This window comes from Pelodiscus sinensis, chromosome 12 (assembly GCF_049634645.1).
Source record: "Pelodiscus sinensis isolate JC-2024 chromosome 12, ASM4963464v1, whole genome shotgun sequence".
Lineage (NCBI taxonomy): Eukaryota > Metazoa > Chordata > Testudines > Trionychidae > Pelodiscus > Pelodiscus sinensis.
Window position 1 is genome coordinate 11,435,822 of NC_134722.1, and position 14,876 is coordinate 11,450,697.

Sequence of the window (14,876 nt, forward strand, 5' to 3'; positions counted from 1 at the left end):
TAACAGACTCAGGATGAGACTAGAGGCAGAAGCCACATTATCTGGATTGAGTTGTTCTGATGTGGGTCATCTTGGACTGGCAATCACACTGGAAGGTTTTGTGCTGACCCTGACTCTAGCTATTCTGTCTCCCTGGTGGCCATATTATGAATACCCCTCACTGTAGTGCTCTCTCCCCCTCTAGTGGTGGCTGGAGCCACAGAGGTTGATGTACCTGTCTCCGCTTGGCAAATAGTAAATCTTATATTTTAGCTCAGGCAGAAGAGTCTCATGCTTTAGATTTAGAGGTGACAGGTTTAATTCCCACTGCTGCTGATCCACTCAGGGGCAGGGTGTTACACACCCTATAAGCTGATGGAGTTTGGGATCCAGTGCAGTTCAGTTTTGGAGGCAGGCCAGTTACATTGTTCCTGGATTTGTTGTTGTGAGGTGCTATCGGAGCTAGCTGGCAGTGTTAAGCTGAAGGTGGTCAAAGAGTTTTTAAAAGTTCAGATGTGAGGGCAGCACTGTTCTTGGAGGTCCACTGCCTTTGCCTAAGTCTTATTCTAAGGATAAGCTCAGCAAGCCTAGCAATTCACAAGGGAGGTAAAGGATCTCTTCATAAAGACCTGGGGCACAAAGTTGGATTTTATGACTCAAACATGTAGGTCTAGTGCACAACTGCAGCTAATGCTTTATCTTTGCCACCCTGTCCTTCATAGGTACATTTGTGGTCAAGGTGCTGGCTATGAATGCCTTCTCGAACATGAGTGTGGAGATTGGGAGTATCGCTGTAGTGGCCAACAGTTCTCTGAACGAAGGTAATAATGCTTACCTAGCATTGCTGTTTGCAGTCGTATCCTGTGACCCCTCAGAGTAAATCAGTTCACTGTACTGAGTGCTTGCATGGTCATTGCTTCCCACCAGAAGCAGTTTCTTGGAGACTCTGGGGAAAGAAGCCAGAACCAACATATACACTCATTGACTGTCTTGTTGCTAATCTCAGAGACGACAAGGGACTGACTAGGCATGAAGAATAAACACACGCTCCTCATCCAGTCCAGTCCTTAATATAAGGAAGCAGGGACACTGGCTATGAAATACAGGAAAGCCAGCCTTGATCATTCTGTTATTGTTTCATCCAGTACTAGTTGCACTACAGAACCACTAGCAGTTTTGCCACTGACTTCAATAGAGCAGGATCATCCCTATATGAGAAGATGGACTTCTAAGAAGTGTCCATTTGGCACCTCTTACCAGCACTCAATTCACTTTAAATATCAAGTGAGAGTTACAAGAATGCATAACATTGTCAATTTAAAAAATCATGTTTTTATAAAAGGCCAATAGCTCCTTATTATTTCTGCCTAATGAAGAGAGTTATCCTGGCTTTGAAGTGGTCCCGGCTTGGCATCTCTCTGCACAAGGTTACATATTGCACACATGTTTGTGCTAGAAAGAATTAGCCATAGATGTGGCCTGGGAAATACTTGCAGATGCTGTGTAATACCTGAATTCCAGCAGCATGTGAACTGCTGTCGACAAATAGCATGTTACTAGAGAGCTCAAGTCACAGCTATATTCTTAATAGTAAAAAGATAGTGATATATTTGATCCCATGAACTAATGAGCTACAGTAATAACACTAGTGACCCCTTCATTTCCACTCTCTCAAATTGTCTTTGCATTCTCCCTTAAGATGTAAGCTTTTTGCGGGCAAGCACTGTCTTTTTGGTCAGTGTTTGCATTTAGCACAATGGGACTGTCATTCATCACTAGGGGTGTGTCTAGACTACAAGTGGCCTTTTTTCAAAAAAACTTCTCCTGTATCTAGACTGCTGCCACGTTCTTTCAAAAGTAAATAGAAAGAATGCGGCAGTTTTTTCGACTGCGGAAAACCTCGTTTTACGAGGAATAACGCCTTTTTTGAAAAAAAGGCGCTATGTAATGCAAACTGTGCTTTTTCAAAAGAGAGCATCCAGACTGCCTGGGTGCTCTCTTTTGAAAAAGTGGCTTGCTTTTTTGAAAGTACTCGTTGTAGTCTAGATGCTCTTTTTCGAAAGAGGCTTGCAGTCTAGATGTAGCGTAGGGTTCCTAGATACCATAGTAATAAAAAAAAGTTCAATTAATTTACTCCTGATTTACCCACTGTAAATGAGAGGCTAAACAGGATCCTCTTCTTATAATACGGTATATTAGTTGCGTCTTGTTCTTATTTTGCCCATTGCAACATTTCTGCTTATCATAATTTGGGAGTTTGATTCCTGTAACCCTGACTTTCAGACAGATTTAAGTAAATCATGATTTGCCTGCAGTCACAATGCTCAGTCATGGCTGTCTGGCAGCCTTCTGAATGGCAGTAAAACATGCTGTTATCTTCTTTATATTTAACAGACCTGTCTCATGACAAAGACAAATCCAAAGCAAACGTTCAAAAGACAAATGTGAGTATTGTTCAAAGGTATAACCCTAAGTGAAAATGCTAAGAAATATATCTTGGTTGTTAATACTGCCTGAAGAATATTTGCAACACACAGAATTATGGACCCGATTTTTCATGTTGCTTAGCACCCTCAACTCCAATTGATTTCAGCAGGGGATGTTGAAATGTTCAGCACATCACATGGCTGTGCCCTTTAAATCTGAGGCACTGCTACATAGAATCCACACTTTATATCTCTGCGGCAATGACAGGCTTTACATATTTTCTAAAGTTCACAGTAAAAGCCAGCCAATAAAAATAAACAGATTAGAAAACATATTTTTCCCCAACAACCAACACTGCTTGGACTGAAATCCTCTTATATATATTTTTTAAAAGTCAACTTTAAAAAAAATCCATTTTATGAGAGGGTATCTGTTAAATAGAATGTCTCAAATTTATTGTAAGTCCTTTTTACATTGTCCCTAAAGGTTTTTCTGCTCCCCTGTTGATACTGATAAGGGTCTTTTCAGTAAAGAAGATGCTAACAGTCTATTTAGAGTAAAAAAATGAAACTGACAATACCGTAAGTGCTGTCAATCCATAACCATAAACAAACTATAAACATAAGTTAAAATTATGTTTTTTTCTTTGTGATGTAATAATCTTAAGGTTTACTTGTAACTATAGCCAGTATAGAATTTCACATGGACATAATTTTTAAGATGACAGTATCCCTTCAAAACAGACTCCAATCAAAACAGAAACTATGTCAGAGTATGTCTACACTACCACCCTAGTTCGAACTAGGGTGATTAATGTAGTCATATGAACTTGCAAATGAAGCCCGGGATTTGAATTTCCCAGGCTTCATTTGCATGTTGCCGGGCGCCGCCATTTTTAAATGTCCGCTAGTGCGGACTCCGTGCCCGCGGCTACACGCGGCACGAACTAGATAGTTCAGAATAGGAAGCCTAATCTGAACTATCTGTATCCACGAGGCGTACAGATAGTTCAGAATAGGAAGCCTAATCCGAACTATCTAGTTCGTGCTGCTTGTAGCTGCGGGCACGGAGTCCGCACTAGCGGACATTTAAAAATGGCAGCGCCCGGCAACATGCAAATGAAGCCCTGGAAATTCAAATCCCGGGCTTCATTTGCAAGTTCGTATGACTACATTAACCACCCTAGTTCGAACTAGGGTGGTAGTGTAGACATACCCTATGAGAAACAGGAGGCATTGCTTGTCTTCATGACTAGAGCCATTATGTGTCAGGACTCTGAGGTTACGTCTACACTGAGTTATTTTTGTGGAAGAGGAAATGCAAATGAAGTGCTCATTAGCATTTCTCACGCTCTCATTTGCATATTCTCTTCCAATCCTTTTTGCGGAAGAGGCTTTTGTTCCAAAAAAAAGCAGCATAGATGGGGCCATTTTGTTCAAAAAAAACCCTTTTATACAAGAACCATTATTCCTTTAAAAAAAAAGAGAAATAAGGGTTCTTACACAAAAGGGTTTTTTTGCGCAAAATGTCCCCATCTACACTGCTTTTTTTGCGCAAAAGCCTCTTATGCAAAAAGAATCGGAAGAAAATATGCAAATGAAAGCATGAGAAATGCTGAGCACTTCATTTGCATTTCCTTTTCCGCAAAAATAGCGCAGTATAGACGTAGTGTGACAAAAAGAAAAAGACATCATTACTGTTATGTGACCTGTTGTAAGAGAAAGGACTGTCTGGTGCTTATAACCACAAGACTAGGTGTTGTGACATCTGAGTTCTAGTCTCAGATCTTCTATGTCTATGACCTTGGACATAAAAGGTCATAGACATAGACCATTATTTAAGTTACAGCTCTAAATGGAGTAGCTTGCAAGACTGGGATCTAATTTGTTTAGCCCTGAATCTCTCTGCTAAGAGAACAATGCAACTCCCTTTTTCTTATTCATTACAAAACCATGAAAGGTTAGACATCTGTTCACGCACGTTGCTGCTCTAATTGGTATGTTCACTTTTTGTTTAGGGTGACAGAAGGAAAAATAAAATGTACATTAAACCTAGTCGCCATGCGGATCCTTTCACAACCGTTACACTTGACTGGCTAGATGACAGAGATAATTCTACCTACACCTGGACATGTGGTAAGTGCAGGGCATGTTTTGTTTTTTCCTACAGTTAGCTAGCTGCCTAATGGTAAACTCACCATCCTATTGGATGTGTTTGCCAGACTGATAGCCAGATGCCATAGATCCCACCTGGCTATAAACAAATGCTGTGTGCTCATTGTACAATCAAAACATCACTCCACATGGGCCTAGCTTTAATAACAAGCTCATTCCACAATACTGCTGCATGGACATTGGTCTGATCTTCTCCCTGGGGATGGTGGCTTCTTAGGCTCCATCTTTCAAGAGATGTGTTCCCGACCCTCAGCCTCTTCAGCCTTCTACTTCCACCTGCCCCATACTCAGAGTCTTAGGAGCTGGATGGACCCCAGTGAGCCAGCAAAATTAACTGGCAGCTCCCAGCAAATTTCTGACATCTGACTGCAAAATGCGCCAGCAGTGCCAGAGTAGCAGATCCCCTTTTTACACTAAGGAGAATCAGGCCTGCAGTATCTGAAGTGGGAGGATGCTTCTGTTTTTCTACCACAAGGGGAAAAAAGCATTCAAGGTTTAACATTGGACCAGGACTTGGGAGATCTGGGTTCTGGCTCTGCCACTGGGCATGTAGGCCACTCTTATTAAGTCTCATCATTTTTCCATGCCTCAGTTTTCCCACCTGTGAAATAGGGATAGTGAGACTTGCCTCCTTTGTGAGGCATTTTGAGTTCTATGGATGAAAAGCATGAGAGATGAGTTGGATATTATTACCCTCATTTAAAAGGAAATGTTTGCACAGGAGCTTGCTGGTCTGGGTGGCAGGAATGCGTGCAGCAGCAAGTAATCTCCACTAATCAGAGTATGACACAGATCCCACCTTCCTGCCTGCCCCCACCAAACTCAGCAGTGACCTTGAAAGTGACAGTCATGAGCCATGGAAAAGAAGAGAAGCAGCATGAGGAGTGTCTGTACGTGACTGCCAGACAGGAACTGCGCCCAGAAATCAGGTCTGCCTTGCAACCAGAGTACTTATTCTCCATTCGGATTGTTACATTTCCTCCTGCAACCACTGAAATCAATGAGAGTAATGGGCTAATTTTCAAAAGCATTCAAGGGTCTATGTGCACCTTCAGTCACCTAAGAAAGTTTGAAAATATGGCCATGAGGAGCCTAAGTTTCATGAGACGTAGGCCTGGTCTACTCTGTGGACTTAGATCAACATAAGGCAGCTTACACAACTCTAACTCTGTTAAAGGATGCATCTACACAGCGGGGCTTAACTCGTCAATTGCGTAACTTTTTTCAAAATAGCTTATTTTGAAATTGGGAGTGTCTACACAGCACTTATTTCAAAATAAAGCATTCTTCCTCCAACTTCCCTTACTCCTTGTACAATGAGGGTTACAGGAGTTGGAGTAAGAAATCCTCCAACTTGATAGTATTTTGAAATTATTTCAAAATAACTGCCTGCTGTGTAGACGCAGACTCAGTTATTTCAAAATAATGCATGTTATTTTGAAATAATGTTCCTGTGTAGACATATCCTTAGCATCTACACTAAAATGCAGCTCCCACTGATGTAACTCGCCCCCTTCACTGACTTAATAACATGCCACCTCTGTCAGAGGCATAGTGCTTGAGCTGATGTAGTTAGGTCAACACAGTGTCAGAACTGTAGATGCTGTATTGCTTGCATCAATTGTTGCTGTCTTTCAGAAGCCATCCCACAATGCTCCTGGTGAGGATGTGCACTGCTGACACAGGAGCATAGTGCAGATGTGTAAACTGATTCAATTGTTGCAGTGGCTGTACATTGTTGTAGCTTAAGCTGACATAATTTTGTAGTGTAGACTTCCTCTTAGGTGTCTAAGGCCTGGTCAATACTTAAAACTTAGGTCGATTGAGCTACGCTACTAAGGGCTGTGAATTTAAGCCAAATCAAGTCCTAGTGTAGGCACTGCTAGGTTGAGGGAAGAATTCTTCCAATGACCCTGCTACCATCTCTTGAGAGAGTGGATTTAGTACAACAGAAAAACCCCTTGTCACTGTAGCAAGTGTTTACATTACGGCTTTGCCACTGTAGCATGTGTAGCGCCTATGCTCCTTTTGAAAATAGGACAGAGGCTCCAAAGTCATTTGGGAGTTTTTGAAAACATTGCTGTTTTTGACTTCTATCATGTACTCCCTGCCTCATAACCTATGAGATAAACAGACTCTAACCAAAAGACGGTGAAAATAGGGTGGGCTTTTAACTAGGAGTACTGTCATCTGTTGGTGTATAATTCCTGTCCTGCCTTTCTTCTAGGTGTGAGACAAACTGCAAGCCAGTGAATGTCACTGCAGAAGTTGCTTTGAAAGCCAACATGCCAGAGGGCTCTGAGACCGTACTGTATAACTGGTATTTAGATAACACATTCCCGTCAAAGGTAAGACGAGTGGGTTTATCAGAAATGCTGCACCCACTAAAAATAAACACCCAGATTGAAACGAATCCCTTTGAGGTGGGGTGGAGAGAGGTGTCTCCCTAGATACCTTTAAGGCATTTGCTACTAGTGGAGATAATCGTGCCACTTGCATGCATAAAAGCAAGCACACAGTTGCACACACATTTGTCATGCAGATTTCCATGCCATGTACACGCAGGTGGACTAACATTTCATTACATTCTTTGTCTCCATTAGTGCGTCGTATTCTCGTGTATCAAAGTTGGGGAAAATTCCTGCTGATGTCATCGGCTATGTTAATTGAATAAATGTGTTAGGACTGGGTCTATAACAGTGTTTCTCAAAGTGGCCCACAAAACCACTTTGAGAAACATGCTAACTGGCTGCTCCGGTTTGTTTACTTACCGGGCCACAGCCATGGAGCCTCGCAGCTCTCATTGGCTCCAGTTTGCTGTTTGCAGTCGAGGGGAACTGTGGGAAAGACCACTCTGAGAAACACTGGTCTTTCAACAACATAGCACACAGATCTAGTGAAGTCTCTGGATGGAAATCAGAGTCAACAGCCTCTTCTGATTTGTTAATTTTCCTATTGAATTTTCCAGGCTCCCTCCCTCCCTTCAGCCTGCAGTCTGAAGGGTTTCCAACAGAGCTCCTTGACTTTGCTTCAGAGCAACAGATCTACATTGGTATTGAACAGCTCCTTTCTGCAGACACACGGAGAAGCATTTCGGATTAAAGTAATAGGTGAGGAAAGGAGGAAGTGGGTCTGGCCCACGAAAGCTCATCACCTAATAAACCATCTTGTTAGTCTTTAAAGTGCTGCATAGTCCTGTCTTTTGTTTCAGCAAGACCAGACTAATACGGCTGCATCTCTATTACTCCCCTGAGATACAATCTCTGCAATATGGAGACATTGTACATAGCAGGATAAGAAACATTCTAGAGGATAAATATGCCGTTAAATAATTCAATACACTAAATGCCATTATGTTTACAATGACCCTTTTCTTAATTTTACAAGGATGATACACACACACACAGAGTACAGGTGTGGCAAAGTTGCTACTGAAACATGTGCCCCAGAGGCTATGTGTGGTATTGTGACTGCTGTGCCTCAGTTTTTCCCATGTCTTCTATGACTGATTTCAGCCATTGGTGTGATCTCCTGACAAACCAGGAAACAGAGTCCAGCTCTTCTCCGGGCCCCAGAGAACTTCATTAAACGCCCACGGGAATGTACCAAACCAACCAAGTGTTCAGCAAACCTGGGCTCAGCTGGTCACCTTCTTCTGTTCATACCATCCCAACACCAGCTCCAGGATTTCACTCTCACCACCAAAGGTGGCCACACTCTCTTCTGCCCATGGTTTCAGGCTGGCTGCAGCCCCTGATCAGTCCCATCTCCACTCAGGGTTTCAGCTCAGAGTTCAGCTGCCTCTCAGCCCTCAAGAGAAAGCTCCCAGTTGCCCTTCCTCCGTGGCCCCTCCTCTGGCAGACTTTTGCTTTCTCCTTTATGAAGACCCATCCCCACCCTAGCTGCATTTGATCACCAATTAGACCAGATTCTCCTTCATGCAGGGGAGCCATATTGCTCAAAGTACCCCACTGCACTTTAGCCTACTCCCATTTCAAAGCAGAGTAGATCAAAGCACCTTACAGAACATTTCATATCTGACAGCAGGGTCCTTACAGACACTTCGTGCACAGCAGGCAGGCTAGTGCAGGGTAGAAGGGTATGTCTAGACTACAGAGTTTTTTCGGAAAAAAACTGCCCTTTTTTCAAAAAAACTTCACCTGAGTCCAGACTAGAGTCGCGTTCTTTCGAAAGGAAATCAAAAGAATGTGGCGCTTCTTTTGAAACTGGTAAACCTCTTTTTACAAGGAAGAACGCCTTTTTTGAAAGAGCTCGTGTGTGGACACAGGGGAGGCAGTTTAATAAATAAATACATAAAAAAGGACTGCCAGAAGTGGTTCCGGGTGCCCTTTTTGCGAGAGAGCGTCCTAGCAATCTGGACGCTCTCTTTCAAAAAAGCGAATCGCTTTTTTGATCCACTTTTGTAGTCTGGACGCTCTCTTTCGAAAGAAGCTTTTTCGAAAAAAATCTCTTTTGAAAAAGCTTCTTTTGAAAGAAGCTTGTAGTCTAGATGTACTCTAGCTTGCCACAAACTGTTTGATAATGCAAGATGATGCATTATGATGTGGATCATCTGATTTAGACACATCTGGAAATGGCCCTGTGATGAATAGTGCTCTCTATGCTATAGATTAGCCTATAAAGGAATCTGGTTAGACATCATTGCCATTCCTCAAGCCTGAACAGGTGGCATCATTATTAGTGTATGATGCTCAGTGCTGCTGAAAGCTGCCCAATATTGTCCCTCTGAACTTTCCAGCGATGACTCAGCATGAATATGGTGACGAAACCTACGTTGTCAGCATGATGCCTTCACAGCTGGTCCCAGTCTGTGCTATATCTCCTGAGGAGGGATCGGTGCTCACCAGCTTCACAATCTCCTGTAGAACAGCCTGCTCAGAGGACTCCTGCCACCCTGCACACAGCAGTCTGCTCACATACTGCTTCTACCTGAAATCAGGTAAATTCTGGGGCTGGTTTGTTTGACTGACTGGCAGCTACTCTGCATGGGTGCCCAGCCTTGTACTTCCCTCACTAACAGAACACAGGTGGAACTCACTTCTGCTGCTGGCCAGATAGTAACTGGCCAGATTCTCATACCCTCACTTCAGACAGAATAGACCCTTGTTCACTATAAACGTGTGGAGTAAGGTGCAGCCCTTGCTCAACTTGGCTCTATGACAGTGGAAAGAAAAACCACGTATAAGCAGGGCATATATGTATAAAAGGGCCATGACTTTTACCATAGTTCCCCTTTAGAAACTGCAGAAGGTTTGTAAAGGATCCCTTTCAGGGCTGTGGAATCACCTTAGGCAGGAATCTGAATTTAAGGGTTAATTTCCCAGAAGACTTATTTTCATTTTGTAAATCAAAGCAAAGAGACGTGATTCCATGGTTATAACTACAGGCAGTCCCCGACTTACGCGGATCCGACTTATGTCGGATCCGCACTTACGAATGGGGCTTTCTCGCCCCGGAGCTCGCAGGCAGCGATCCGCCACCTCGACCTCCGGGGCGAGAAAAGCTGCTCCTGGTGCCCCTGGTCTGCTGGAGACCGTCCCCAGCAGACCAGGGGCACCGGGAGTGAAGCCGCAGCCGCGGCGGGTTCCAGCGCTTCTGAGACTTTGCCAGAGCAAAGCCTCAGAGGCGCAGGACCCCGCCGCGGCTGCGGCTTCGCTCCCAGTGTCCCTGGTCTGCTGGAGACCGTCCCCAGCAGACCAGAGACACCGGGATCGAAGCTACAGCGGCGGCGGGTTCCCGCGCTACTGAGGCTTTGCTCTGGCAAAGCCTCAGAGGCACGGGACCCCGCCGCGGCTGCGGCTTCGCTCCCGGTGCCCCTGGTCTGCTGAAGACGGTTTGCTCCCCGTGTCTCTGGTCTGCTGGGGGGGGGGGGAAGGCGCAGCTGCTGCAGCTTTGCTCCCCGTGTCCCTGGTCTGCTGGGGGGGGGAGGGGCGCAGCTAGTGTGCCCCCCCCCCCAGCAGACCAGGCTTTTGTTGTGGACCCTGGAGCAGAGCAGCTGGGGCGCTGCCGGTTGGCCCTGCAGCGCCGCTCTGGACACTACTGGACCAACCCGGCAGCACCCCAGCTGCTCTGCCCCAGGCGTCCTGATTCAGCCTCTGCTGGTCAGTTTCAGCAGCGGCTGAATCAGGACGCCTGGGGCAGAGCAGCTGGGGTGCTGCTGGGTTGGTCCAGTAGCGCCGAGGAGCGGTGCTACTGGAGCAACCCAGCAGCACCCCAGCTGCTGTGCCCCAGGCGTCCCCAAGTCAGGCGCTGCTGAAACTGACCAGCACTGACTACAGGAAGCCCGAGGCAGAGTTGCTCTGCCCCAGGCTTCCTGGAATCAGCCGCTGATCAGTTTCAGCAGCAGCTGACTTGGGGACGCTTGGGGTTCTTAAGTTGAATCTGTATGTAAGTCAGAACTGGCGGTCAGTTTCAGCAGCGGCTGAATCTGGACGCCAGTTCCGACTTACATACAGATTCAACTTAAGAACAAACCTACAGTCCCTATCTTGTACGTAACCTGGGAACTGCCTATACACACCCAATCCTACAAACTGCACAGTACCTCTTTGGAGATGCTCAGCAGTTCTATAAGATGTGAAGTGTATGATGAGTAACACTGTCTTTTCTCTTCTAGGCTCCCTCCTGAATTGTGGCCCACATCCCGAACTCCTGTCAGTATATCTTCCTCTTGGAGAAGAGAAAAACAACTATATTCTACATGTTACAATTACTGTTAGCAATAAGTTTGGTGATACGGTTAAGACTAATGCTACTGTCAAGGTACACAGAAAAACTGTTTCCTCTAGGCCTCTAGCTGCCAATACCTAAGTCTATGATTTTGGGGTCTTGCCAACCCTCTAGAGCACTCTCTTCCAATTTATACCCATTACTCTTCTGTGGTCCACAGCCTCCATCCTTCTGATCAAGGAGGACCAGACAAGCTTTCTTTTAGAATCCCATATGCATTCAGCAGTTCCTCCCATCACAGTTTGTTCTGGCCAGAATTTAGATAGAGGACAGCATAGCTAATGTTTAGTTAGTCTGGGAATTAAAAAGCATGCTTCATCAGTGTTACTCAATGAGGCGACTCATCACACTGCTGATTTCAATGGAGCAAGACAGAAGACAGAGGTGAATTGGGCTGTGCACAGGGCACCATACACTAATAATGATGCAGTTTTCCTGGTTGGTTCTAAAGATGGTTGAAAAAATTCACTGGAAAAAAAAGTCCCTGAAAAAAAGGGGAACAAGCTCCATTTCTTGATCAGCTTTCGTTATGAACATCTGTAGGATGATATTGGAGGCTATAAAAGGATAATAGTAGCAGCAATAACAATGCTGCGGGCTTGTCTAATTGCATCCTCAGGTTCGACATGAAGATATGAACACTGGGAACCAGACTCTACAGGCCACCCTAGCCAAGAAAGCAAACGTCATCCTGAAAGAAGGAAACAACAGCATGTCTCTGTTCCAGCTGTACAAGTCAGTGTCTTCGGTCCTCAATCGGGAGAGCCAGGGAGAGACCTTTAATACATCTCTGCAGATTAACACCCGAAGGGAGGTCAGCCAGCTGGTTTGTTTTCTTACAGTACAATGACGCATTTTCCATTTTCTGTTTATTAGGTGGCACGAAGGGCCAATATGCTTCCTTCCAAAGTCAGTGGGAGTTGTAGGTTCTCAGTATCTCTCAGGATTTGGCCTAGCATTTGCCGTAGGTTTCAGCTAGCAAGAATCAGCTGTTCACTTCTCTCCAGGGGCTCTTCTGACTTTTTTCCCCTTCCATATCAACATGCTCCCCCGTGACTATCTCAGCACCACCTCCCTGGGTCCTGTTGTGGCGTTGCACTTACCCTGAGACTGACTGTGGGTAGCGAGTACCTACTAAAGCTCAGGCAGTGGCCCATTGCCTATCTTAGGCCCCTTAGAGTCACTCTGTGATTCTCTGAACCCTCTCCTCCTGGGCAGAGTTAGTACAGTCCCAACATTTGTCTTGCTTCTGCATCTCCCCAAGTAAAATGGCACACTAAAAGCACCATTCATGTTGAATGTATTGGGTGGGGATCACTAATGGGTAAGTGTGTCTGATGACTGGAGCAAGGAACTAGGGGGTCAGGGCTCCTGTATCCTAATCCCAGCATGGCCACTCGTTGATTGTGTGGTGTTAGGCAGAGAATCATGCACGGGAATTAACATTTCACTGCTTTTAGAGAGGTGTATTCTGTGCTCCAAGGTCGGGGGGTGAGGATCACTGTCTCTGCCCCAGTGGAGTTCTGTGCCTCCCACCAGTTGGGGGGCAGCAGGTGGCTTGCTTGCCTCCCCTTGTGCATACCTCTACGCAGAACACAACCACATTAGACCCGCTTGCCTGTTTGTGCTTTCCACTCACAGCAGTGGTATAAGGCTCAATTCAGGTGTGATATCACGCTCAGTTAAATGTTTCTCCTCTACTCTGAGCTCCTCAGAGAGGAACAGGGTTGGAAAAATACAACATATCCAGAATTCATCAGCTGTGATTCGTTATTCAGAACCAACTGTCTGCATCCCTGCTTTCTGTAGAGGTGGTAGTTATACACTAAGGCCTATAAACATTCTTCTCAAAGGGTAGGAATTCACACAAGTCACTCTCATTAGTGTTAATGGATGTTACATGTGTAAATCCCCTGTGTCTCAGAGTGACAAAATATCCCTGTGATTATGCAGTCAATAGCTGCGGAAAGTGGCAATTTGCAAGTAGAGTTAATGCTAGCTTGAATTATCTTATCCTGGGGAGCAGTGTTTCTGCCATTAGATCTCTAGCAACCTAGCTTGTCAATATCCAGCAGTATTTACATGGTCTCAATTAACATCTTTGTTCCCATCTCTAATTATCTCCTTTCATCCCAAGCTGAGAGAGCTGATGCTGACAACTCTGTCTGCTGTTAATGTAACATCAATACAGACTGCTCTTAAGATGTCAGAGGTGCTGAAAGAAACTACTTACAGGAGTGAAGAACTCTCTTCCTCAGCACAGGTAAGCTGAGCTGTGAGCCACATCTGTTTCCATTGATCAACGCCGCCTGAGCCCTGGGCCAGTGAGAGCATCACTGCTTTGCAGTAGCCTGTTCTTCACTTAATGTTTCAGCATAGAAGTGTGAGAGAGAAATAAAGAGAGCAGGGATTTTGTGTGTCAGGAGACAACATGGTCTAGAGTGTGAAACAAGGAATCAGGATTCATGGGTTCTTTTCCTGGTTCTGTCACTACATCACCAACAGTAACTGGCCATTTGGGTTAAACTCAGTGATCCAGCTATAAAATAGGCATAACAACACTTAGCTCTTTCACAGAGGAGGGGGATGTAATTCATTCATGTGTGTAAAGCACTTTGAGATCTGAGGATGGAAGGTGCTGCTATGATAAGCACAAAGCCCAGTTATTCCACAATCCATTTGACTTCATGCTCGTAACATGGCTTTTTGCTGTCCTGGCATGTACATGCTCCCCCAGCCCTCAGTGATACAAGCAGCTTGCCACAAGAGGAGTTCCACAGTGTCAGGAACAGAAGTTGAGTGTAGGGGTATGTCTAGACTACACGGCTCTGTCGAGAGAGCCATGTAAACTAGCTTACCCGACATAGACAATGAAGCAGGGATTTAAATAATCCCCGCTTCATTAAAATAAAAATGCCCTCCGTGGTGTGCCGACAATCAGCTGATCCGGCACAGCGCGGGAGTCTAGATGCGGATCGGTTGACAAGGGAAGCTTTCGTCATCCGCTCCTGTAAACCTAGTTTCATGAGGCATAAGGGAGCGGTCGACAAAGGCTTCCCTTGTCGACCGATCCGTGTCTAGACTGCTGTGCTGTGCCAGATCAGCTGATTGACAGCACACCGTGGCAGCCAATTTTATTTTAATGAAGTGGGGATTATTTAAATCCCCACTTCATTGACTTTGCAATGTAAGCTAGTTTACATGGCTCTGTCGACAGAGCCGTGTAGTCTAGACATACCCTAGCTGTTTAGCTTTGCCATAAATACTAAGAGTCTCTGAATGTCACTCGAACACCATTAAATAGCCTGAAGCATATACTCATCAGCAGCCACACACCACACAATAGAAATGCTATCCCTGCAACAGACTCCATTGTCGACTCTGTCCACATATCTACAAGCAACACCACTCCAGGATCTAATAACATAATCCACACTATCTGGGGCTCATCTACCTGCACATCCTCTAACGTAATGCATGCCATCTTGTGCTAACAATGCCCCTCTACCATGTATATTGGCCAAACTGGACAGTCTGTATGCCAAA

At 45.0% G+C, this 14,876-nt stretch overlaps 2 protein-coding genes across 4 annotated transcripts in view; one reads left to right on the forward strand and one right to left on the reverse strand.

Moving 5' to 3' along the window:
* Positions 1 to 14,876, reverse strand: part of BCO1 (beta-carotene oxygenase 1) — a 146,549-nt gene that overhangs the window by 92,250 nt on the left and 39,423 nt on the right. For all 3 annotated transcript variants that reach the window (XM_075940005.1, XM_075940006.1, XM_075940004.1), the window contains exon 2: positions 815 to 925. The gene's annotated coding sequence lies outside the window, so the exon portion shown is untranslated. The remainder of the gene's footprint in view (positions 1 to 814; positions 926 to 14,876) is intronic.
* LOC102457958 (polycystin-1-like protein 2) overlaps positions 1 to 14,876 on the forward strand; it is an 80,973-nt gene that overhangs the window by 23,620 nt on the left and 42,477 nt on the right. The window contains exons 8-17 of the mRNA XM_075940717.1: positions 702 to 800; positions 2,374 to 2,423; positions 4,424 to 4,541; positions 5,302 to 5,509; positions 6,808 to 6,928; positions 7,549 to 7,690; positions 9,340 to 9,540; positions 11,218 to 11,363; positions 11,950 to 12,144; positions 13,468 to 13,593. Of these exons, the coding sequence (XP_075796832.1) occupies positions 702 to 800; positions 2,374 to 2,423; positions 4,424 to 4,541; positions 5,302 to 5,509; positions 6,808 to 6,928; positions 7,549 to 7,690; positions 9,340 to 9,540; positions 11,218 to 11,363; positions 11,950 to 12,144; positions 13,468 to 13,593 (1,406 nt within the window). The remainder of the gene's footprint in view (positions 1 to 701; positions 801 to 2,373; positions 2,424 to 4,423; positions 4,542 to 5,301; positions 5,510 to 6,807; positions 6,929 to 7,548; positions 7,691 to 9,339; positions 9,541 to 11,217; positions 11,364 to 11,949; positions 12,145 to 13,467; positions 13,594 to 14,876) is intronic.